The 26,294-nt window shown below is 46.6% G+C and overlaps 1 protein-coding gene across 6 annotated transcripts in view; it reads left to right on the top strand.

Annotated features, from left to right (window-relative positions):
- LOC141191427 (synaptotagmin-7) overlaps positions 1-26,294 on the top strand; it is a 691,596-nt gene that overhangs the window by 403,206 nt on the left and 262,096 nt on the right. For all 6 annotated transcript variants that reach the window (XM_073661312.1, XM_073661311.1, XM_073661313.1 and 3 more), the window contains one exon: positions 12,312-12,394. In XM_073661312.1, the coding sequence (XP_073517413.1) occupies positions 12,312-12,394 (83 nt within the window). The remainder of the gene's footprint in view (positions 1-12,311; positions 12,395-26,294) is intronic.

Genomic DNA, 26,294 nt, shown 5'->3' on the forward strand with positions numbered 1-26,294 from the left:
AATATCACCTCTGGAAAAGTTTTATTCATTGGTTTCCATAAATGAATATGACGCGCCCCTGGGCCTGTGTCGCGCTGCGTTGCGCACGCGGGAGCTTACCCGGAGCCGGATCTCTTGAGGGTTGTAGTCTCGTGGCGGTGACCCGGTCCGTGCCCAGGGAGTCAAACTGAGCGGCGATGTATCAGCGGTAGATGTTGTACGACTACGCCACCCGTTGAATGCAGCTATAGAGCTGCCGCTGCAGGACAGTCCGCTGAGGCCAGTGGATGGATGGTGCAGCGTAGATGGTATAACCCCCAACGGGAGGGGTATGGCCTCAGGGCAGCAGATGTGGATGATGGGGGTAGCAGGAACCACTCGGAGACGGTACGGTGTAGTTCAGGGTCTTTACTGGTAACAACGATAGACCCTCCCGGAGTACTTGCTAGCGAACGGGGCCTGGTCAGTCCTTGAGCAGATGGGATCTCCCCTGGCCAGGCGGAGTTGTAGGCCTCCCAAACTGACTGTACTCTTCTGGCTACCTTGCTAGAAGCGGATATAAGTAGCCCACGTCCCTGAGTGTACCATGTGGTGCTCACCCGTATGGCCGGTGACTCGGGGCCTTCTAATGGCTTCTGCTCCACGATGGCGGTGCTGGTCCCACGCGTGTGACCGTGCCTTCGGGTTTCTGGGCCTGAGGACCTGAAATCCCCTGCCGGTCGGCTTCTGCTGCTGGGTAAGAGTTAGTCCCCACAGCCTCGGACGCCGGGTCCGGTAAGAAAGCTTCTCAGTCAGGGCGAGCTCTGCAGCTGCCAGCCCCTGACTCGTAGTAGTATTGCTCCCACTGAGCTTCTGCTGTTTCTTCCTGTGACTGTTTCTTGTCTCTACTCTCCTTGACTGACTAACCCTGCCTCAGCCCAGGGTTTATACAGGGGAAGTTCTTCCCCTCCCAAGACTGGGCAGGAGGTGTGGCATGCACAGGATCCCTGACCAAAGGACCTCCCACCTGCTCTCAGACATAACATTACATTACTGTGGAAAACCAGACCCCTGGGGTGCCACATTCCCCCCTAGTGAAATTTAGTACTCCGGGACTAAACATATTTTAGAAAAAAACATAACAAGATATAACAACAATAATAGTACAATAAGAAGAAACACATAAAGGTGGTCACGGCATGTCCGTAACCGGGTGTAGTCTTTGAAGAAAGCAAGGTGTCTATTTCACCAAAACAGGGAGACGTAACCAGGTAGGGGTCTGTCCTACCCCGAGTCCTTAACAGTCTCTAGTCCATCCTGGGTTACGCTCCAACTATGTACAAGGATTCCCGGTAAATCCACCAAGGATTCCTAAAAATAACTGGAAACACAAAATTATACACAAGCAACAATACACAGATAAACATAAATAAAACAATTTATACACTTCAAATCCTCCAGCGTGCGGGTAACTGGCCTCTAGTGGCCCTAGTGGACCTACGGAGCTGACTGTCTGGCCCTGAACTACAGGGTGTAGGAGCTGTCAAGGGTAAACTGGGCAGCTGTCTACCGGCTCTTTGTCTCACTAGGGGTACGGCAGGCTCACTATAAGCAGAGGGTTGATCCTCCTGTTCTGCTTGTGTGGAGTCTTCTGCCTCCTGGACCGGCTGTTCTTCCAGCTCTACCTGTTGCTCCGTAGGTGCTTGGGATGCTGGTTGGAGGAAGGTGAGTTCGGGTACCACAACTGCACCATTGACTTGAGTCCAAGACCGAGGGAAGTCCCCGAGCACAGTACTAACCATATCTTCCCTTTCCTCTACGGGTCGATGGTCTTCTTGTTCCTCTTCAGGGTTCCTCAGTTGTTCGGGACACTTCTTCAGGTGGTCCCGGGATACAATGGCTGTGGTTTCCCCTCCGTCTTTACTGATGGTACAAACCTTCGGGTTCTCGTGGCTTGAGGGCAGTACGGTGTACGGGTCCTTCTCCCACTGGTCATCCAACTTGTGGAGCCGTCTCTTCCTCTTCAAGACCTGCTCTCCGGGTACCAGGGGAACAGCGGGAGCATACTGGTTGTAAGTTTTCTCTTGTCTTTCCCTAGCCTGACAGAGACTTCGCTCCACGCTCTCCTGTACTCTCCGGTACTGCTGCTGCCTCTCTGTGTCCCAGTCTGTTTCTGGTGAAGTGTCCTCGGGTGTCAGGACTCCCATTTCCAGGTCAACAGGTAACTTACCAGGTCTTGCCCTCATTAGGTAAGCCGGGGTACAGTTGGTGGAACCTACCGGGATGTGGTTGTATAGGTCCACCAGATCGGGCAACTTCTCAGGCCACAGACTGCGTTCTTCCAGGGGCAACGTTTTTAGAAGATCCATTACCACCTGGTTCATTTTCTCACAAAGTCCATTAGTTTGCGGATGGTAGGGTGTCGTCCTTATCTTCCGGCAGCCATACAGATTGCAGAATTCCTGGAAGACCTCCGCTTCAAAGGCAGGTCCCTGGTCCGTCAGCACTTGGTCCGGGTACCCGTGTGGACGGCAAAAGTGCTGCTGGAAGGCTCTAGCTGCTGTTTGAGCCGTTAAGTCCTTGACGGGGACGACAACCAGAAACCGGGAGTAATGATCCACGATGGTTAACGCGTAGACGTAGCCACTTCTGCTTGGGGTCAGTTTTACATGATCCAAGGCTACCAGTTCCAACGGTTGCCGGGTGACGATGAACTGCAGGGGAGTCTTCTGGCTGGCACGGTCCTTCCTTCTCAGGTTGCACGGGCCACAGTCTCTGCACCACTTCTCGATTGTTCCCCTCATGCCTACCCAGTGGAACCGCTCGCGCAGCAGGAACTCCAGCTTCTTCCACCCGAAGTGTCCAGCTCCGTCGTGGTATGCCTCCATCACCATGGCTGCGTCTCTTCGTGGCACCACTACTTGCCAGAGTAATTCATGCGTCCGGGAGTTAACCATTCTGCGGCACAACTTCCCTTTGTAAAGGAACAGTCGACTCTTCTCTGCCCATAGTTGTTTGGCTTCCTCCGGAGCGTCTGGTTCAAGGCGAGCCTCCGGCCGAGTCAGCATCTCCTTCACCAGTCGGACGGCAGGGTCGCTGTCTTGCATTTCCGCCCAGTTGTAGTGGGGTAAGGGGTTCAACGTAGCAGCCTGCTTACTCCTTACCCGGTGGGAATACTGGATAGTCCCATGACGGTGGAACGCAGGGAGTTCAACTTCTTCCAGTCCCTCCGGATCTTCTCCTCCGTCCGGCAGGTTGGGCATCCTGGACAGGGCATCCGCGTTGGTATTGGAGCGTCCTGCCCGGTATTTGATTGTGAACTCGTAGTTGGACAGACGGGCCATCCACCTCTGCTCCAGGGCACCGAGTCTTGCCGTGTCCAGGTGTGTCAACGGGTTGTTATCCGTGTACACGGTGAACCGGGAAGAAGCGAGGTAATGCTTAAAGCGCTCGGTGACTGCCCATACTACGGCCAGGAACTCTAACTTAAATGAGCTGTAATTCTCAGGGTTCCTTTCGGTGGGTCGCAGTTTTCGGCTGGCGTAGGCGATTACTCGTTCCTTCCCCTGCTGGATCTGGGACAGTACGGCTCCTAGCCCGATGTTACTGGCGTCGGTGTAGAGGATAAAGGGCTGGCTATAATCCGGGTACGCCAGGATTTCGTCCCCCGTGAGGGCCATCTTCAGCTGGCGGAAGGACTCTTCTTCCAGCTCCTCCCATTTGAAGGGCGGCTTCTGGTTCTTGGCCTTCCGGGACTGGCCTATCAGGAGGTCCTGCATAGGTGCTGCCTTTTTGGTGAAACCGGGAATAAACCTTCGGTAGTAGCCTACCAACCCGAGGAACTGCCGCACTTCTTTTACGCTGGAGGGGCTTGGCCATTCCTTAATTGCGGTGATCTTATCAGGGTCGGGAGCCACTCCGTCAGCGCTCACCACGTGTCCCAGGTACTGCACCTTTGGTTTCAGGAGGTGACACTTGGAGGGTTTCACCTTTAGGCCGTAACTTGCCAGAGCTTCGAACACTTCCGCCAGGTGTTTCAGGTGGTCCTCATACGTCTTGGAATATACGATGACATCGTCCAGGTACAACAGGACCGTCTCGAAGTTTCTGTGGCCCAGACAACACTCCATTAGTCGTTGGAAGGTTCCCGGTGCGTTGCAGAGTCCGAACGGCATGCAGGTGAACTCGCTAAGTCCCATCGGGGTGGTGAATGCGGTCTTCTCCCGGTCCGCCTCTGCTACAGGAACCTGCCAGTACCCGCTAGTGAGATCCAAGGTAGAGAAGAAGTTAGCAGATCTTAAAGCAGCCAATGACTCCTCTATCCTTGGTAAGGGGTACGCATCCTTGTGTGTGATACGATTGATTTTCCGGTAATCTACACACATCCTCATGGTGTTGTCTTTCTTTCGGACTAAGACTAGTGGAGCTGCCCAGGGGCTACAGCTATCCCTGATCACCCCAGCCTCCTTCATGTCTCTAAGCATCCCCTTGGCGTGTTGGTAGTGGGCAGGGGGTACGGGTCGATACCTCTCTTTTATAGGAGGATGGTCTCCCGTGGGGATGTGGTGTTCTACCCCCTTGACTCGCCCGAAGTCTAACGGGTGTTTACTGAACACTCTCTCGTACTCCTGAACCACCCGATAGACTCCTTGTTTCTGGTGTGCGGGAGTGGAGTCAGTTCCCAGATGTAGTTGCTGACACCAGTCCTCCATGTTTTTCTTAGAGCCGTTACCTTCCTCCGGGTGAGATGGAGGCAAGGGTTCCACAGATTGTATAGAATTTTGGTTAATGGTATATAATTTGGCTAGCGTGGCATACCGGGGCAGGTACACTTCCCTCTCCCCGATATTTATTATGCGAACGGGCACCCTCCCATGGCGTACATCAACCACCCCCCGTGCTGTCAAAATGCTGGGCCTACTGTCCGAGTAAACTGGTTCTACCATTGCCTGGTAATCTCTACCTCTCAGACCAATAGCTGCCCGGCACCAAATCATCATTTCACTTTTTGGGGGCATGGCAATAGGAAAAGGGTCACACATTCTTACGCTACCAATCTCACCGCCGGAGAGTTCCACCTGTTGCCGTCGCATCAGTGCCCGGATCTCTTTCTGGAGCACCCGCTGCTCGCCGGAGCTGGCGTTCTTGGCAACCTGCTGTAAAAGGAAAATTACCTCTGCAAGACAATTTTCAATTACATTAGTTCCTAGAGTTATTTTTGGGTGACTCTCATGTTTGTCAATATCTACAATGATCAGTCCCTGTGCTGCCAGTTCGACTCTACCGATTTTGATGGTCACCTCTTTAAATCCGATCTGTGGCACGGGCTGGCCATTGCTGGCGATGATACTCAAGTCGTCGTCAGGGTAGCGGGTAATATCCGAGTCATTCCAGTACTGCTTAAAGAGCACGTACGGGATGGTGGTGACCTGTGACCCGGTGTCCAGTAGGGCACTCATGGGAATGCCATCCAGTACCACAGGCAAGACTGGACGTCCTCCCACATATCTGTCGCGCCAGTTCGATGGGCCTGGTGATCTTTTTCCTGGGGGTTGGCCCTCTACCCCAGGTTGTGCCCGTTTAAAGAACAGTACCTTGCCATATGTCCAGGTTGATTGCAGCGGCGGCAGATGGGTCGTCCGTCCTCGCTGTATCGGTCACTGGGTCTTCCTCTGGCCGGTGGGGTCCTCCTTGGTCGACGCCACGGGATGTCCTCCGGTCCGGATGCCAGCTGGATCTTCCCTGGGGTGGAAGCCTGTAAAGACTGCACAGTTCGGGTTAGCGCAGCAACGCTCTTAGCTAGCTCTTGGACCTGATGGTGTAGGTCTGGAGCCGGGTCATTGTCCAAAGCCTGCGCATCAGCTCCCACAGGCCCTGCCGACAAGGGCGCCGCCTCCTGGTGGTAAGTGGTAGTGGGGCGCCTGTGGGTCACAACGCCACCTGGTGCCGGTTCTCGGAGCACCCGGATGGCTCTGTCCTTGAACTGTGCAAAGCCCAGATGGGGATCCTGTAAGGCCATCGCCCGTAACTGGGTTCGGTGGGCATTACAATATAGTCCCTCTATAAATTGTTCGGTCAACAGCCTGTCCTCGTTTCCCACTCCATCAGGGTCGGTCTGCTTAATGGCCCTCAGGGCCTCTTGTAGGTTTAGTGCATAGTCCCTTATACTCTCATGCGCTCGCTGCTTGCACCCGTAGAATCTAAGCTTAATCTCGGCTGAGGTGCGGGTATCAAAGGTATCCTTCAGCCGGGTTAGTATCCCTGCGACAGTCTTCCTCCCAGGTGGCCAGGATTTTACTTCCCTTTTGGCTGCCCCGGTTAGTTGGGCCACCAGGATGCTCACTTTTTGCTCTTCCGTGAGGGGGTACACCTGGAAGAGGCTATCCAGCTTTTCTCTAAAGTCATGCAGGGTATGTGACTCCCCTGAGTACTGGGGTAGCCAAGCTGCTCCCGGGATATAGGGCATGGTGAAGGGCATAACTGCAGCAGCGGTAGCGCTGGCGGGGGTTGAGGCAGTGAAGCTCTCCTCCGTATCCGACATCTTCCTCCCCCCTAGTGGACCGTGGCCTACCTTGCGATGATCCTCTTCCGTAGGCCGCGGCTCCGCAGTGGATCGTCAGGGTTGAGGACCTTCCGTCGCGCTCCTGTGACGTCGGCGTCTGCTGGGCTCCTTCCAGGACCTTACGCAACGTCCGGACGTGAGGCGGGACTTCAGTTCTCGCGCGCTTTCGGAGTCCACGCCCCTCTTCTTCCCGCGCGGCGTCCTCAAGATGGCGTCCAATGGCGGGAAAACTCCACGGATGGCGGGAAGAAGGCTGAAGATGGCGCCGGATGGCGGGAATCTTCACAGATGGCGGGAAGAAGGCTGAAAATGGCGCCGGATGGCGGGAATCTTCACCGATGGCGGGAAAACTTCACGGATGGTAAGTTTTAAAAGTCTCTTTTTCAGGCACGCAGTACCCGGTGGTTGCGGGCACGAAATCCTGCCGACTACGCCAAAGTTGACGCGCCCCTGGGCCTGTGTCGCGCTGCGTTGCGCACGCAGGAGCTTACCCGGAGCCGGATCTCTTGAGGGTTGTAGTCTCGTGGCGGTGACCCGGTCCGTGCCCAGGGAGTCAAACCGAGCGGCGATGTATCAGCGGTAGATGTTGTACGACTACGCCACCCGTTGAATGCAGCTATAGAGCTGCTGCTGCAGGACAGTCCGCTGAGGCCAGTGGATGGATGGTGCAGCGTAGATGGTATAACCCCCAACGGGAGGGGTATGGCCTCAGGGCAGCAGATGTGGATGATGGGGGTAGCAGGAACCACTCGGAGACGGTACGGTGTAGTTCAGGGTCTTTACTGGTAACAACGATAGACCCTCCCGGAGTACTTGCTAGCGAACGGGGCCTGGTCAGTCCTTGAGCAGATGGGATCTCCCCTGGCCAGGCGGAGTTGTAGGCCTCCCAAACTGACTGTACTCTTCTGGCTACCTTGCTAGAAGCGGATATAAGTAGCCCACGTCCCTGAGTGTACCGTGTGGTGCTCACCCGTATGGCCGGTGACTCGGGGCCTTCTAATGGCTTCCGCTCCACGATGGCGGTGCTGGTCCCACGCATTTGACCGTGCCTTCGGGTTTCTGGGCCTGAGGACCTGAAATCCCCTGCCGGTCGGCTTCTGCTGCTGGGTAAGAGTTAGTCCCCACAGCCTCGGACGCCGGGTCCGGTAAGAAAGCTTCTCAGTCAGGGCGAGCTCTGCAGCTGCCAGCCCCTGACTCGTAGTAGTATTGCTCCCACTGAGCTTCTGCTGTTTCTTCCTGTGACTGTTTCTTGTCTCTACTCTCCTTGACTGACTAACCCTGCCTCAGCCCAGGGTTTATACAGGGGAAGTTCTTCCCCTCCCAAGACTGGGCAGGAGGTGTGGCATGCACAGGATCCCTGACCAAAGGACCTCCCACCTGCTCTCAGACATAACATTACATTACTGTGGAAAACCAGACCCCTGGGGTGCCACAAATACATATGTGACATGCAGAAGTAGTGCTGTCGCAGAGTGTGACATGCAGAAGTAGTCCTGTTGCTTTAAAAGCATCCAGCAACTATTAGAAGTAACACAAGCACATGAGACAGGAAGTGTTGTGCTCCTGAAGCATCCAGCAACTAGAGGGGTTAACACAGTCACAGGAGAAGGGTAGTGTTTTAGCAGAGCCCCAGGGGGATTGTGGGGAAGTTGTGTACTGTCTGGAGCCAAAGAGAAAGGTGGTGTGTGTGTTCTGTATCTCACAGAAGTGCCCCTGCAAGTGAAAAGGATTCAAGTCAGGAGTGAAGCTAAGCACTGGTCAGGTAGAGTTCCTGAACTAGCAGTGTAGGTTATTGTCAGGCAGAAAGATAAGAACTGGAAGAAATGGTGTCACAGGGATCATCTCCCTCAGCAAACCCTCCCCCCCTCCTCCATCTCACTCTGCTGTAAAGAATGCTGTGTTCATTAATGAGCCTTTGCATTAGAACTGTGCTGTCCTGTACTACTGGGAAGACTGTGAACTGCTGTGCTGCTAAGGAAACTGTACTGTTTGTCACTGGAGTCTGTTGCTCATAAGACTTAACTTGCACTGGCTGTGGGGCTTCTTATTAAATGCTACTGTTCTACCGTTTATGAGGACTCTTGTCAAGTGTGTCTGGTCAGCAAGTGAAACAACCTACGTGTCTGTGCCTGAGGGTCAATACCCCTGTGTGCCTGAGAGAAGCTGTTGCACATGGTCTGTGGTCGCCCTGAGTAATGGTTCCCCCAGGATTCCAAAGAATTCATGTAACGTGTCTAGAATCCTATGTGGGGGCTGTAAAAGTGACTACTCCTAGGGGGTCATGAGTTTGGACAGAAGGGGTATATTTGCTTTGACTTAAAATGTGTTTGAGTATAGTATAAAGATATGCAATATAGGGAAACTACATAATTCAGCCACCGATTCATCAACTCTATTCTTCTGAGGTTATCTCTATCATATACTATTATCAAATTAGTTTGTTTCATATCATTAATTTTGTGGAAATGTTAAAGGGGTTTTCCGGGACTTTGGGATTTCTGGCTATTGGGATAAGAACTTACCAGCAGGTAATTGCTAACTACCTGCCTGTTCTGCTCTGCGATGATCTGTTTTCGGCTCAGAGTGGTCACGGATAGCTCCTGGCTGTGATTTTCCTGCTTATGGTGATGTCACGTTGACAGAACGTCTTCTTCCCATCCTGCTCTGTCAATGGGGCGTCACTGCCAACTGTGACTGAGTCATTACTCACGTTCAAGCCATGAGACACGGTAGTCAGGAGGTCCGATGTCAGATACCCGGAGGGCTCATAGTACAGAGGAGTAAGTCAAAGGCCTAGTCAGGAAACAGTTCAGGGTCAGATGCCAGGAGGGTGCGTCAAAACCAGAGAGTACAACAATCGGATAGTCAGAGGCCAAATCCGGGGTCAGATACCTGAAGTCAGAGAGTGTCAAAGCAGAAGGGAAAATCTAGGAGAATAGTCACAACTTATCCAAGGTCATTCACAAGATCAGAAGTCAGACACAGGGCTAAGCACACATGACTCGCCCCCTGGGCCGAGGGGCACCCGGAACCGGGCTTCTGGGTCTTGTAGTATCCGTGGCGGTGACCCGGTCCCGTGGCTCAGGGTGGTCAGGCCAATGGCGGTATTTTAGGGGTTTTAAGTTAATTGTCTGACTACGCCACCCGTGGATTGCGGTCAGGGTGTACCGCCGCTGCGAGGCAGTCCGCTGAGGCTGGTGTGGTGTGCGCAGCAAAAGATGGGATAACTCCCCAGAGGAAGAGTATGGCCTCAGGGCAGGGAATGTGGATGATGGGAGTGATGGTGCGCGGACGTCCCAGCACTAGTAGTGCTGGTGCGGCGATGAGCAGGAACGACTCAGAGTCTTTGCAGTGCAGTTCAGGGTCTTTATTGGTGATATTAAGGCAGACCCTCCCGGCAGTACTGGCTAGCATAAGGGGCCTGGTCAGTCTGCGAGCAAACAGGAGTTCCCCTGGCCAGGTGGAGTTGTAGGCCTCCCCGTCTATCTGCACTCTTTCTGGCTACCTTGCTGTTAGCGGGTAGAAGTAGCCCACGTCCCTGAGTATACCGTGTGGTGCTCACCCTTATGGCTGGTGACTTGGGGCCTTCTGTTAGCCTCCGCTCCTGGATGGCGGTGCTGGTCCCTTCCTTGTGACTGAGCCTCCGGGCTTCTATGGCCAGAGGACCTGGAATCCCCTGCCGGCTGGTTTCTGCTGCTGGGTGGATATCAGTCCCCACAGCCTCGGACTCCGGTGTCCTCTTATCAGATTCTTCTGCCAGGGCGAGCTATATCTCTGCTTAGCTTCCAGCCCCTGGTCTTCTGCTCCTAGCTCCTACAGAGCTCCTGCTGTAACTTTCCCTCTCCAGGCTCTGACTCCCAGACTCTGACTCGCCTAATCCCGCCCCAGACCCAGTTTATAAGGGCAGATTCCTCCCCTCCCAGGTCTGGGCGGGAGGTGTTGCATGCTTAGGGCTCCTGACCAGAGAAACCTCCCACTTGCTCTCAGACGTAATATTTCTATTACTGTGGCAACCAGACCCCTGGGGTGCCACACACACACCTACTGAGAGCAAAGCTACAACTGACACTGAGTACTAACAGCTAGCTAAATACCCTGCAAATGATTAGGGATGTGAGTCACCTGGGGAACCTTCCACAGAAAAGTCCAGATTGAGCAGTAGGGCTGTCAATCAAAACACTGACAGCCCAGCCCACCCCAGTATCAGATTGGATGACTGGACTGTCACTCACAAAACCAACAGTCCAGCACACTCCAGATCACATAGGGCAGCTGAGCTGTCACTCACAGTGTCCCTAGGCCACCATCAGTGATAAAACCATGACACCAACATCATGTCAGCATAACATCGGCAATGATGCCCTGTCAGCAGAGCAGAGCGGAATAAGAAGAGATGCTCTGTTGAAGTGAGGTCAAATAAAGACAGAGGGAAGAACAGACAGGAAGTTAGCAACTACTTGCCTGTAACTTCTTAGCCCAGTAACCAAAAAAAACCAATGTCCTGGATAACCCCTTTAAGTATGATGGCCACACTAGTTTCAGCACGGCATTATATGTATTTTTTTTCCAAGTTCTAAGTGTTTTATATCCCAGAAGCCTGATAGGTAGTTAGACCATCAAAGTCCTAAAGGGCTTATATGATGGAGAAATTTTAAAGAGTTATAGTCATTTTATTTGTTTATTTTTAAAAAATCAATATTACATGTGAAAATAACTAAACGTTGTAACAAAAAATTAAAGTGAATTCCTCTGCTTTCTCCTCCTGCACTGATCATTCATTCTCAAGATTCTCAACTTGTTGGCAAAATCTGTCTTAAGTGAATACCGACTTTCCCATAAATGAATACAATATGGCAGTTGGTGCTCATAATGTTCTATGGAGAGCTGTAACTGTTATTGCAGGAGAACTTGCAGCAGAATCTTACTGCAAAGTTCCTGGCAGCCCAGCTCCACCTCCTGTTCAACTTCTGACCCAGCTTCTCCTCTCCTCCCCCCTGCCAGGGACTTTGCAGTGATGTACAATTGTAGTTCTAATGATGACTCATGCAGTGAGAAAATACTTCCTGTTTCTATATAGAGCTTAGAAGGATTCAGCTAGTCAGTTTTTAATCACATGATGTCATAGACCTAATGGAAAAGAGAATAATTAGCTGGGTAGAAAGGCAAAACGAGCAATTGTAAGTACACAGTGCTATATAATATGATGACTGCAATATATTAAGAGGATAAACACTTTGATGGGAGGAGGAGGAGTGCTTCTTTAAGGTTGTTTACATTTAGCGTAAAAGTGAGTGGCATGTCTTTGGATAGGGTTTTATTAGGGTTTTATTAGGATTATTTCTAGATCAACCTATTTTGGTGTTTGTAGCTATACATTGCAGTTACATAGGTACAATAATGCTGCACTTTATATTTTACAGAAACCTCATATTTTTAGTTAATCTGATGCAAAAGATTAGTTAAAATGCTGTAGGTAAATGTTGAGTTCTGAATAATGGAGAATGATGTCTTAAAGGTATAAAACTAGACTGCTAATTCTTCGGGTAAAGGTACAGCACCTCAAATAGTAGAATTAACTATTTAATACCTTTTAGGTATTTGCACCATTCAGTTACTCCACATTTTGCCTATAGCTTGTTCTGGTAGGCGTTTATTAGCTCAATAATGATTCCTTTGAATGATATAGAATCAAAAGGCAAACAGGGCTTTTGAATGTCAAAAATTCATATCTCTGAAAAGACAAGAAGTTGGAGAAAATGTTTATTAACGCATATTCTGTTAATATTTCTAGGGGAAACGCTACAAAAATTCTTTGGAAACAGTCGGGACCCCGGACTCCAGTCGCGGAATCCGCAATGAAAAGAAAGCTTTAAAGTAAGTATACTTCTGTCTGGAATATTTTTGTTACAATAGTGCCTTAAAAGTCTGTGAAAGAACTTAAAAAAAGAGCCAGTCTTCCTGAATGACCTTAAGCATGCCCAGTCATAGGTTGTGGAACAAACCTACATGTCTTTCCCTATTGTGGTAAAACAACCCCTTCCCCCACCCTGAGAGCGAACATTTACCAATATGACAACCCCAATAATCCCAGATAAAGCTTCCCAGACATACACCCTCCCGGACAACAAATGTGCTGCATTTACAGACAACTTCATTCCATTCTGACCACAGGAGAGGTGTGAAATTCCCAATTTTCATCCAATATTTTTGGAAATCTTCTGGCTCCAACTACTAAATCCTCCATATCCCAGCAGGTATTCAGAGTCATTTTCATGTAGGTACACGCATTACTCTGCTCTGAAATTTCCACATTTCACCATGGGTCATGAAACCATAATTTTTCACATGACAGGTATAATAAAAGTGGTTGTGCGTCTCTTTCATTGATCCAAGAGTCCCTAGAATTCCCCGACCAATTTTATTTAAACTTTAGTCAAACTTTCAGAAAACAAAAATAAGCCTGGAACCATTTTTTTTATTCTACTCCATTTCTTAGTATTCTCATTCCTTTCCTCGCGCACTGATATTTTTCTCCTCCAGGTTTTTCTTTCTCTCGCCAATGAAGTGGAAATTAGAAAAAAAAAATCAATCGCAAATAAGATTTTTTTTTCTCGACACTTTCCATTGAGAGCTTTTGTTTCTCCCCTGCGAACATAACAAAAATATTCTTGTTATCTTTCCCGGCACGGAGTACAGTATAAAGTATTTAATGGGCTTTTGTCTAATCTTGGCTGATACCACTTTTCTTTTCTATACACATATGGATGTTTATATTTGCACATAATAGGTTTTGCTGTGTATTGAAAACCGCTATAATATTATTCTGGGAGAAATGTAAATATTCTTCCATCTGCTTCATCATTCTTAGGAGTCTGGACCTTTTGTTTCTCTGCTTTCAAGAGTCTGCTTTGTTATTAAAACTTGGATTATGAATTAGTAGAGAGTCCGTTAAATATGGTTCCATCCCCCGGCTTCATCATATATCTGACGGTACCGCTCTGTGCTCTTTACAGCATAAGAAAGTGGATTGTTATGAATGAAAACAGGGGAGATATTTATCTCACTGTTCTTTTCCTCATAAAAACGTGTTGTTGAGTTTTCACGGTTCCTGTGAAATATTCTCTAGCTCAGTACTGAGCAGCGTTAGAAGATAAATCACATGGAGAAGAATTTCGGTACTCAACGTTGTCATAAGTATGAAGGGATAATCCGTTCTGATTTTCAATTGCTTGCTGGTCTCAGTGTCTACAGTTTTTCTTAGTGGTTAGGCAGTCCTTGTAGCCATCGCTGTAGACCCATGTATCAAGGCTCCCAACGGCTTTGCTCTTCAAGTAACTCCAACTATTCCAATGTTATATTGTAATAAGGAATTCATGCCTATTTGTGCCTTGGTATTTAATTTATGAAGGTTACAAGTATTTTAGAAATTGAGGGCTGTTGCCATTTTTCTACTCTCATATTAACCACATCCTGATGGGACCCCTATAGGAAGGACTACACTTTTACATTCCGATGACTAATTTTTTCTGCATCAATATTACGGATGAGCGGATAAGGCAAAATGTAATGTTCCTTATTGTGCTATGACCCCAGAGCATAATAAGCATAATATGAAAAAAAAAAATCTTTATACTCACCACTCACCTCTCTGGCTTCTCTGCTCCTCACCATCCCCAGTCTGGTCCTCACCATATCTTCAGATCTTTGCCGCTCATTCTAAAATCCCTCAGTTCTCTGTCATTGAGCCAAGACTTCTGGCTTTGATGGGACCCGAGAGGGCTCTGCGCATGCGCAAACAAGTTCATGGTGTATGCCGTGACATCATAACGGTGTGACCACTGGCACAAAATCTTCTCGAGGCCTCATCAAACCCGGAAGTCCCAGGCCAGTAGGAGAGGCCCGGGATGCAATCTGAAAATGTGCTGAGGACCAGATGGGTGATGCGGAGGGGCCAGAGAGGTGAGTAAAAGGATTTTTTAAAATGTTTTTATGACCTTATACAATTTGTTTAAGAGATTTACCTAACAATAGTCATCTGTATATAGCAAGTGTCAATCAGAAAATATCTTTTTGGCTTCTATGCGGTTGTTATGAGCATGGTCCGTGCAGAGGTCACTGTGCAGGGAGGGGGGAGGAGGAAGAAGGAGCTGAGATGTCCTCTCCGTTTGTTGTCAATGGGATAATCCTGTGTTGTTTGCTCCAGTTTCATAATACAAATATTACCTTTTATTGCTGTACAATCCTTTGATAAAAATAAGGTGCCTGCAGGTCCTGCCTCTAGTGTACACAGGCGACAATGTCCAACCCAGGATTAACGGGCCAGTGTGAAATTTTGGAATAGGTCACTTTTTTTAATCTAAGTAGTAAGACAAAGCAGTATAAAGGCAATAGTCTCATAGATTTGTATGGCATTCAGTATTCAGACCAGTCCTTCCAGGAGGTTGGAGTGTGTGTCGCTCCAGGGTTTTCCTGTAGCCTACCCCCTTTTCAGAACCCACCCCTTCACACTTCTTCCATTTTCCCGAAACATTATTTACAGAAATATTTTGGAAGTATTCGGCAGCACCCTGAATATTTGCCAACTCTTTCAGGCATCCTTTTTCCTTGGGCATTTTGGACATTAGGGAACAATTGTAAAGTGCAAGTCTAAAGAAAGTCTTTCATCTTCTTACATAATAAAGCCTTTACTTTACCATGGACAAGGCCGCTAACCAATAATCTAAATGGCCAGCTGATTTCTCAGCTATGGAAGATGCCATAATCAGAATTCTTACTAAACATTGGCATTCATTGCTTTTAATTGCCCAACGCTGCATCTGCTTCTACAGCTTGCAATGCTGAAAACAAACTTGCTCATGCTAAATATGCCCCGAGTACAGGAAACCATATGCAACTGAGACATTAGAGACCAAAAATGAATCCTCAGATATGAATCAGTATAAAACAGAGTTTCAGACAGCAGTGGGGGTTTTATTATGTAAATCCCTTTTACTGTACATTAATATATAGATTCATTTTTTCACCATTCAGCAGAATCCTCATATATGGATTCATTACCTAATTGAATATGATATGTATTTTATAAATCCAGGGATTTTTACCTCTCTCCTCTGCTTCTGCTGTTTATGAAAGCTGCTTATCTAATTTAAAGAGGAAACTTATCTTCTAAAATGTCATGGACCCCAACCAATCATCAAAACCAAGAAACCAAAGTACTCTACAGAAGGTACAGCAGTAAGAATTGGTCCAGAGCCCCTAAAATTTCTAGCTTTCCAGCTTGACTACAAGACTGGATATCTCCTTGCTCACTTCCCTATCCATGCACTGGATGGCCATATACACTGAACAAAAATATAAACACAACACTTTGGTTTTTTCTCCCATTTTTCATGAGCTGAACTCAAAGATCTAAGACTTTTTCGATGTACACAAAAGGCCTTTTTCTCTCATATATTGTTCACAAATGTGTCTAAATCTGATGCTGATTAGACACATGATTATTGCCAGGTCTTAAGGCCCCGTCACACTAAGCGACGCTGCAACGATCCCGACAACGATACGACCTGTCAGGGATCGTTGCTGCGTCGCTATGTGGTCGCTGGTGAGCTGTCAAACAGGCAGGCTCACCAACGATCAGGGGAGCAGCGACATCGTGGAAAGAATCTTTCCACGATGTCCTGCTCCTGGTTACCAGCCTGCGGAAGCAGGAGCTGGCTGGTAACCATGGTAAACATCGGGTTACTAGGGGCACACGCGCACCTAGTAACCCGTTGTTTATCATGGTTACCACTCTGCTACAGTGAGCGGGAGGTTACCGCTCACTTTAGCAGGCTCGTAACCATGATAAACAACGGGTTACTAGGTGCGCGTGTGCCCCTAGTAACCCGCTGTTTATCATGGTTACCAGCCTGATCGCTGCTCCCGCTGGTCACACACAGTGATGTGTGCTGACCAGCGGGAGGGCAACGACCAAAAAGTGGTCCAGGATACTTTGCAGCAATCAGCGACCTCACAGCAGGGGCCTGATCGCTGCAAAGTGTCACACATAGCGACATCGCTGGTGAGGTCGCTGTTGCGTCACCAAAACCGCGACACAGCAGCGATCTCGCTAGTGATCTCGCTATGTGAGATGGGGGCTTTAGGCTGCCACAATAAAAGGCCGCTCTAAAATGCGCAGTGTATCGCACAGCACAATGTCAAAAACATTACACATTTTGAGGGAGCGTGTAACTGGCATGCTGACTGCAGGAATGGCCACCAGAGCTGCTGCCCGTGAACTGAATGTTCATTGCTCTACCATACGCCATCTCCAAAAGTGTTTCAGAGAATTTGGCAGTACATCCAACCGGCCTCACAACTGCAGACCACGTGTACGGTAAATACATCAACCCAGGACCTCAACATCCAGAATCTTCACCTCCAAGATTGTCTGAGACCGGCCACCCGGACAGCTGTGGGAACAATCGGTATGGATAACCACAGAATTTCTACACAAACGGTCAGAAACTATCTCAGGCAAGCTCCTCTGCAGCTCATCATCCTCATGGGGGGCTCCACCTGACTGCAGCTAACCATCCTCATGGGGGTCTCCAACTGACTGCAGCTAATTGTCCTCATCGGTGTCTCCACCTGACTACAGCTAATCATCCTCATGCGAGTCTCCACCTGACTGCAGCTCATCATCCTCATCGGGGTCTCCACTTGACTGCAGCTAATCATCCATATCGGGGTCTCCTCCTGACTACAGCTTATCATCCTCATCAGGGACTCCACCTGACTGCAGTTAATCATCCTCATGAGTGGTCTCCACCTGACTGCAGCTCGTTGTCCTCATCGGGGTCTCCACCTGACTGAAGCTCAACATCCTCATCGGGATCTCCTCCTGACTGCAGCTAATCTTCATCATCGGGGTCTCCACCTGACTGCAGCTCGTCGTCCTCATCGGGGACTCCACATGACTGCAGTTCGTCGTCCTCATTGGGGTCTCCACCTGACTGAAGCTCAACATCCTCATCGGGGTCTCCACCTGACTGCAGCTCATTGTCCTCATCGGCATCTCCACCTGACTGCAGCTAATCATCCTCATCGGGGTCTCCACCTGACTGCAACCCGTCGTCATTATCGGTGTCTCCACATGACTGCAGCTCATCCAGCTCACCGGGGTCTCCACATGACTGCAGCTCGTTGTTCTCATCGGGGTCTCCACATGACTGCAGTTCGCTGTCGTGACTTGAGTGGGCAAATGCTCACATTCGATGGCATCTGGCACGTTGGAAAGGTGTTCTCTTCATGGATGAATCCCAATTTTCACTGTACAGGGCAGATGGTTGACTGTGTGTATGGCGTCATGTGGGTGAGCGGTTTACTGATGTCAACATTGTGAATTGAGTGGCCCATGGTGGCAGTGAGGTTGTGGTATGGGCAGCTGTATGTTATGGACAATAAACACAGGTGCATTTTATTGATGCCATTCTGAGTGCACAGAAGATACCATGACGAGATTCTGAGCCCCATTGTTGTGCTATTCATCCACGACCATCACCTCATGTTGCAGCAGGATAATGCACGGCTCCATATTGCAACATGATAATACACCGCCCCATGTTGCAAACATCTGTACACAAGTCCTGGAAGCTGAATTCATCCCAGTTCTTGCATAGCAGCATACTCACTGGACATGTCACCCATTGAGCATGTTTGGGATACTCTGGAGCGGTGTATACGACAGTGTTCAAGTTCCTGCCAATATCCATCAATTTCGCAGCCATTGAAGAGGAGTGGAGCAACATCCCACAGGCCACAATCACCAACCTGATCAACTATATGCGAAGGAGAAGTGCTGCACTGCGTGAGGCGAGTCGTGGTCACACCCGATACTGACTAGTTTTCTGGCCCACCTTGACATTTTAGAGGGGTCTTTTATTGTGGCCAGCCTAAGCCACTGTGCAATAATCATGTGTCTAATCAGCATCTGGATATGCCACACCTGTGAGGTGGATGGATGATCTCGGCAGGTGCCCAGCCAAGATCTAGACGTGCTGAAGGTGTCTCAGGAGCCATCAACAGTGGTGTAACTTGAAGCTTGTGGGCCCCAATGCAAAATCTCCAACAGGGCCCTTAACTATCATGGGCCTGTAATAGTATTGGTCTTCTAATATAGGCCAAAGGAACCTTTTGGGCCCCTTAGGCTCCAGGGCCCAGGTGCGACTGCCACCCCTGCGTCCGCTGGCCATCAGTAAATGATCTATCACATCTGTGGAACCTGTGATATTACTAAATCAAATCAAAGGACAGGTGAAAAATTCATTTCCGACTCCACATACGACAATCAGACTAGTTGCTAAAATCTTCTATAATCCTCAAAAAAGACCTGCTTAAAGAGAACCTTTTATTAATGATTTTTTGGGCCTGGTGTTAATCCCACTGTTCTCCTGATTTGGGGGTTGTTTATTTTTTGTTTCTGCGCCTCTCTTTTCCTGAGATATGCCCCTTTCTTCTATGTAAGTAAATGTGGTATTTTTAGCCAACTGGGTGTGGGCCTCAAGACGTTCCCTACAGAAAAAAAGTTCACGATCACGCCCACTTGTCTAAAAAGACTTGATTTACCTATAGAGAAAAGAAAGTCATATCTCAGGAATGGAGAGGAGCAGGAACATAAGGAAAACAACGTTGGATTTTGGAGACCAGCGGCATTTACACCAGGTAAATAAAATACATATTTATGGCCAGTGACAGGTCTCCTTTAATACATTGTCTTTTCCTGTCGGATACTTCAAGAAAAGACTTCTGTGGGATAGCTATCCATTTAAGACATTTGTGGTCGGTGTCAGACTGAAGAACATAGGGCCCACCAGAGGATATGATTCTATAGGCCCACCTTTCTCCCCCACTCAACAGCCCCATAGCAGCTGCAAGGTTTGCATTATGAACACTCCTGAAGGAGAAGTCAGGGCCCACCGGATGATGCTCTGGTTCTCTGGTGGGCCAGTCCAACTCTGTTTGTGATCTGTCTCCCAATATGACATTTTCGGTTTAATCAGTGAGTATCCCACTACTAAGAGCCCAATGATCACAAGTTCTGTACAGCTGGATGTTTTTGAATCTCCCATAGAGTTTAATGGAAAATTCCATGGCAAATATATTTGGCCGGCTCTCCCAACGTCCCCTCACTTTTGCCACAGAACCCCCATTTTTTTATAATCAGTGGTAGCTTACACTATAATTGTTAGAATACCCCTTTAATATTTTACATCCAAACGTGTGGGTTTTATGTATAATTAATAGACGAATAATTCCAAAACCAGGCCCCGCTTCACCCTTGACAGTTCAATCTCTTGTCATGGATTTAGAAAACAAAGATTTTCAAGGTCTGTTCATTGAAGTCTAAAATATGAAGGAAAGGGAAATCGCTTCAAGGATGAAATTCTGTTGTATTATTTGCGCTGGGAGGGAAATGTGATGATGTGCGGTCTTTGTGTAGTGGCAGAGTCAATTATGCATTGTAGGAAGACAGCTGTGTATAATAATGACAGTGTACAAACTCATAAATTAATATTCACCGGATAGACGTGCTGAGGCTGCCACTGAATACACAAGGTTCTTCATCCAGGAGCATTTTGACCTAATAGATTCCTTTAAAATCACTTCTATGGTTTTGTAACCTTTGGAATCATAATGTTTTAAATTGATTTTGACTTATAAACTTTATCCAAGTAAAGGTATAAGTGCCTAGATGTTGGGAAGGATATCCCGGTTCATGGAAGCCTTGCAGCTGTTAAAAGAGCTTCCATAGACAGGCTGAGCGCCATCTACCAGATCATGGGCTTTGCCTTGGCCTTCACATTTTAACCCCTGTACAGTGATCTGGACTTACACAGGAACCTTTGGGCTGGGGCAAAAGAGTCAGCCTGACTGGCGGAGCAAGCTGGCAGCAAGAAAGGTCATCAGGCCTAAAGAGTAATCGGTAAAGAGTAACCATCGTTTTAATGTTATTTTTTTTTAAATAAATCAAAGGTACAGGTGATAATAAAAAACTTTGTAATATATCTTACTAGAGAAATCTGCTTCTTCCTCCTCCTGTAATTGAAGAGAGCGACCACTGCATCCACGGTAGTAAAAAGTAACTTTTTCTTTATTAATACGACACATAATACAGGGTGATAGCAGCAACATGTCAACCTTTTTTTTTTTTGCACACTTGCAACCTACATATTAAATTATTTGTCGTGAGGTCCTGTCTTACAGTTGCTCTGTCTCCTCTTAAAGGGGTTTTCCACTACTTGGACAACCCCGTCTTAATCTAAATGTTTGGCCCCGATAAAATAAAAAAGCCTACACTGCCCTCCTGTACCGACGCCGTTCCAGCAGTGTCAGCACTCGCGGTCTCTGGGCTCTCGTGCGGTTGTTGTGACACATGACCCCAGTGCCCAATCAGGGCTGGTGTCACTGTCCTCACGTTCGGACAAATTGAACATGAAGAGGAAGTCCAGGCTGCTGCTGATCCCTGGCTTCCTCTTCATGCTCCATTCGACAGGAGGCGGAGGCACGTGACTCCAGGGCTGATTGGACGCCGGCATCACATGTCACAACAACCGCCCGGGAGGCCCGGGAGAGCGAGTGCCGACACCGCAGAAACAGGAGGAGAGTATAAACTTTATTATTTTATCGGGGCCAAGAGAGGGATACGAGAAGGAGGTGTCCAAGTAGTTGACAACTTCTTTAAACTGATTATTCATTCTTAAAATATTCAGTTCTCGGGTAAAATTTAAATACAGACTTTCCCATTACTGAGATACATAGGAGATGACCATTTGTGCTTATACTGGTATGTGGAGAACTGTAACTGTAGTTTCAGGAGAACTTTGCAGTAGAATATCTGTGTCTTTCTCCAGTTCCTCCTTTCTCCATAGAAATTTAAAGACACCAACTGCCATCTCTTATCTCAGTAATAGGGAAAATTGTGTACACCGAATATAGATTTTAACCATGAATTGAGAGTGAAAAATCAGTCCAGGAGGAGAAAGAAGCAGAAGCAGATTTCTCTGATAAGATCTATTACAAAGTTGCTTATTTTCATGTGTACTATTGATTTATGAAATAATAGTTAAAAAGAGAGAAACTCTTTAAAGAAGCACTCCTCCTCCCATCAAAATTTGTATCCTCTTAATATATTGCAATCATCATATATAGCACTGTGTACTTACAATTGCTCATTTTGCCTTTCTACCCAGATAATTCTTTTCATTTCCATTAGGTCTTTGACATCATGTAATTAAACACTGACTAGCTGAATCCTTCTAAGCTCTATGTAGAAACAGGAGGTCAATTTTCCCTGCATGAGTCATCATCACTGCAAAACTCCCTGGCAGGAGGAGGAGGGAGCAGCTGGGTCATGAGATGAAGAGGGGACTGGTAAATGCAGGGAAAAGAGACTTCCTGTGTCTACATAGAGCAGAGACAAGAGAAGAATTAACTGGGTAGAAAGGTAAAATGAGCAATTGTAAGTACACATTGCTGTATAATATGATGATTGCAATATATTAAGAGGATTAAAACTTTGATGGCAGGAGGAAGAGAAAGAGGAGAAGGAAGAGGAAGAGGAGTGCTTCTTTAAATATTTCATAAGGCAAGTATGGAATTATAGAAGACACTTTGAAGAGGGCATAGACTCAACACATACTATAATCTCTGCCGGGCCTAAGACACTCGGCTAATATGAATTCTACTCACTATAGGCTGCATGCCACATTATCCTGTACATCACCTTTCCAATATGACAGACGTAGCTGGAATATATTAGTATTAAGTGGATCTTGTATGTCCCCGCCTGTGATTTCTGTTCAGGAGAGATGATTTGACCTTGAAATGCATATATCACTGCATTGACCCACTAACTGCATGTTCTTAGATAGCGCAGTGGGAGTGCAACATCTCATCTTGGAAGATGTGAGCGCTGGGACACGGAGATAATATTTTGTACACTCACATTCCTTATTTCCCTACGGACATGCTCTGCCTTTTTTTCTAAAGCACTTGCTCTTATCACTTTGCTCTTCTCCACCTTCTCAGTAGAGGCTTCTTTTGTTCCACCATGTCAAAGCAAGAGTTGGGATCAGATATGGAGAGGTGAGAGTGTTCCTGGGTGGGAATTCGAGTGTGTGTGGGGGGGGGTTATTAATTAGGCCATGATTTCTTGAGGCATGTGGATAAAGGACATGCAGCTGCCTTAAAGCACATCGATCCTTTTTTTTCTTTGTGTCCCCTGTGAAGGTCAAGCTGTCACTTTGTTCTGAATGTCTGCGTGTCATCCAGGGTCTCATGCTAAGAGCTCTCCACAATAAGCAATCCCAGCACCTAATTTAGAATAGCAACCAAGGGTAGTGCACCCAGGGACATCAGTAAGCCTTAACCACCTCGCCTCCAGAGGGCCATCAAGAAGATGGCATGGTTGACCACCTATAGGACTTAGACGTAGGAAGTATAAGAAGACCACACGTTGTGCTTCAAGGCTTGAGCCACACACTGTTTGCTTTTGCTTGGTTCCATCTGCTACGTAATTAATTTGCAAAACAAGATGACTATCCGTTAGTAGGCAGTGTTTAGAAAGAGTCTATTGTATTATTTCCAAAGAAATCCTATTTCTTCAAAGAAAACTGCTTATAGACTGAACAGAATGACATATCGGCATGTGTACAAATAGAAGACTAAGCAGATGAGTAACCATGTTGAAACTGGCACAGTGCTTAGCGTGATGGCATTTCGAAAGGAAGCATTGACAGCGAAATTGATTTTTTTTTACTACAATAAAACCCGAAAAACTCCAAGAATAAACTAAGGGATTATAATGCCTAGGTGATGCCAGAGGGCAGGCACAGAACTAGCAATGTCTACCCTGCTGTATGACACAATGGTATTAGTAATTGGCACTTCCTTGTTCCAAATGAGGTTGTTAGCTGAATTACTAGGAATGCTGAGTTCCTAAAACATATTCATTATGGTACAATGATTTGAAATGTAGTTACAGGATAGGTTCCCCTTTTTTAAATAATCTTAATAGCTAGTGAACTCAAATTTAAACAAACGTTTAATATACTTTCATTAGCTTTTCTACTTTTCTTTGTCTTCTATACTTCCTCCTGACCCTACTTCATATGAAAAATCACTTAATTTCTGCCCAGAAGTTTGCGCAGTCAGCTCTACCCCCTGTCTTCTGATGTAATGTGGTGATCCAGAGGAAGTAAAAAAAAACATGAAGTAGACGCTAATTATCCCATATTATTGGAAAGATTCCCTCCCAACTCCACATACAGCAATCAGACTAGTTCCCTGAATCAACTTCCCATCTTTCCTCTAGACGTAGTCAATGCTTCTTTATCATCATTGTGGGCCAAAAATTAGAAAGATCTTTGCACTCTTCTCTCATATATTTGAATATTGTAATAAAATCTCCTTTAAGACTTTTTCCAAACTGAATAACCCGAAGTTTGATAACCTGTTTTTGTCATGAGCATCCATGCCAATTTTAATGCACCCCATAAATGTATTTGCCTTGGCAGCAGTTGACTGACACTGTTTACTAAAGTGTCCAATACATCCAAGTCTTTTTTTAGTGATAGTCTTTTAAACAGGGTTGTATAATTTAGTACACAATTGTACATTTTCATTTACTCTGCCCAATTTCATGTCCTTACATGTTAGTAGGCAGTGTTTAGAAAGAGTCTATTGTATTATTTCCAAAGAAATCCTATTTCTTCAAAGAAAACTGCTTATAGACTGAACAGAATGACATATCGGCATGTGTACAAATAGAAGACTAAGCAGATGAGTAACCATGTTGAAACTGGCACAGTGCTTAGCGTGATGGCATTTCGAAAGGAAGCATTGACAGCGAAATTGATTTTTTTTTACTACAATAAAACCCGAAAAACTCCAAGAATAAACTAAGGGATTATAATGCCTAGGTGATGCCAGAGGGCAGGCACAGAACTAGCAATGTCTACCCTGCTGTATGACACAATGGTATTAGTAATTGGCACTTCCTTGTTCCAAATGAGGTTGTTAGCTGAATTACTAGGAATGCTGAGTTCCTAAAACATATTCATTATGGTACAATGATTTGAAATGTAGTTACAGGATAGGTTCCCCTTTTTTAAATAATCTTAATAGCTAGTGAACTCAAATTTAAACAAACGTTTAATATACTTTCATTAGCTTTTCTACTTTTCTTTGTCTTCTATACTTCCTCCTGACCCTACTTCATATGAAAAATCACTTAATTTCTGCCCAGAAGTTTGCGCAGTCAGCTCTACCCCCTGTCTTCTGATGTAATGTGGTGATCCAGAGGAAGTAAAAAAAAACATGAAGTAGACGCTAATTATCCCATATTATTGGAAAGATTCCCTCCCAACTCCACATACAGCAATCAGACTAGTTCCCTGAATCAACTTCCCATCTTTCCTCTAGACGTAGTCAATGCTTCTTTATCATCATTGTGGGCCAAAAATTAGAAAGATCTTTGCACTCTTCTCTCATATATTTGAATATTGTAATAAAATCTCCTTTAAGACTTTTTCCAAACTGAATAACCCGAAGTTTGATAACCTGTTTTTGTCATGAGCATCCATGCCAATTTTAATGCACCCCATAAATGTATTTGCCTTGGCAGCAGTTGACTGACACTGTTTACTAAAGTGTCCAATACATCCAAGTCTTTTTTTAGTGATAGTCTTTTAAACAGGGTTGTATAATTTAGTACACAATTGTACATTTTCATTTACTCTGCCCAATTTCATGTCCTTACAATTATCTACTTATAGTTCACTAGCCATTTCTCAGTCTAAGCCTCCAGCTTCCCCAAATCCCCCTGTAATATTATATTATCCTCTTCTGTGTTTAGTATATATTGACATTTTTCTCTGTATGTCCTCTACAAGGTCATTAATACATATGTTAAAAAGAAGAAAGCCCAAAACTGACCCCTGTGGTACTCCACTATTAACAGTGGCCAAATCTGAATGTGTTCCTTTAATAACCACCCTATTTTTTTATAACTGAGACAGTTGTTAAACCCGATAATATATTTTCCTCTACTTCCATTGTTCTCATTCTATGTACCAAACTTTTATGTGGCACTGTATTGAATACCTTTGAAAAGTCCAAATAGACAATATTCATGTTGTCACCTTGGTCCAGTGTCACCTCCCCATAAACTCATGCTGATGCTGGGTTTGGAAGTTATTTTATTTCAATAATTACCAGAAGCTTAAAAGGGTTGTCCAAGTTTGGGACTCTGTGTGACTGCAGACTAGTGAATCCTCACAGCATGCGTGCTGTGCTGTGCTAGTCACACACAGCTCTACAGGGAGATCAGAACTATGGGAGCAGACTGTCAGACTTTACATGTCTCACACTGGTAACGCCCCCTTTCATTTATAATAAGCTCTGGAGGCAGATTCTCATGGAGATCTATGTCCAGCCCATAGATCTTAACAGCTCTTTTACATTTATTAATAAAAAATGTGAGTTTCTCTGAAATAAGACATTGGATCGCAGATATCAAGATATCCTTTTATTTAGCTTCCTATGACCCACATGCCCATATAGACTACTTCGTAGGGTTGATACTACCGATAGATTCTCTTTACAAGATCAGTATTATTCCTTTTTTTATTTTACACCACTAGCTGTTTTTCAAAAATTTCATGAGATTGGATAACCTCTTATTCATACTTACACTACCCATGGTTGGTGCCATCAGCCTTTTCCTCCCTACTGT

This window comes from Phyllobates terribilis, unplaced genomic scaffold (assembly GCF_046119375.1).
Source record: "Phyllobates terribilis strain yellow unplaced genomic scaffold, ASM4611937v1 Scaffold_41__1_contigs__length_11206878, whole genome shotgun sequence".
Classification (NCBI taxonomy): Eukaryota; Metazoa; Chordata; class Amphibia; order Anura; family Dendrobatidae; genus Phyllobates; species Phyllobates terribilis.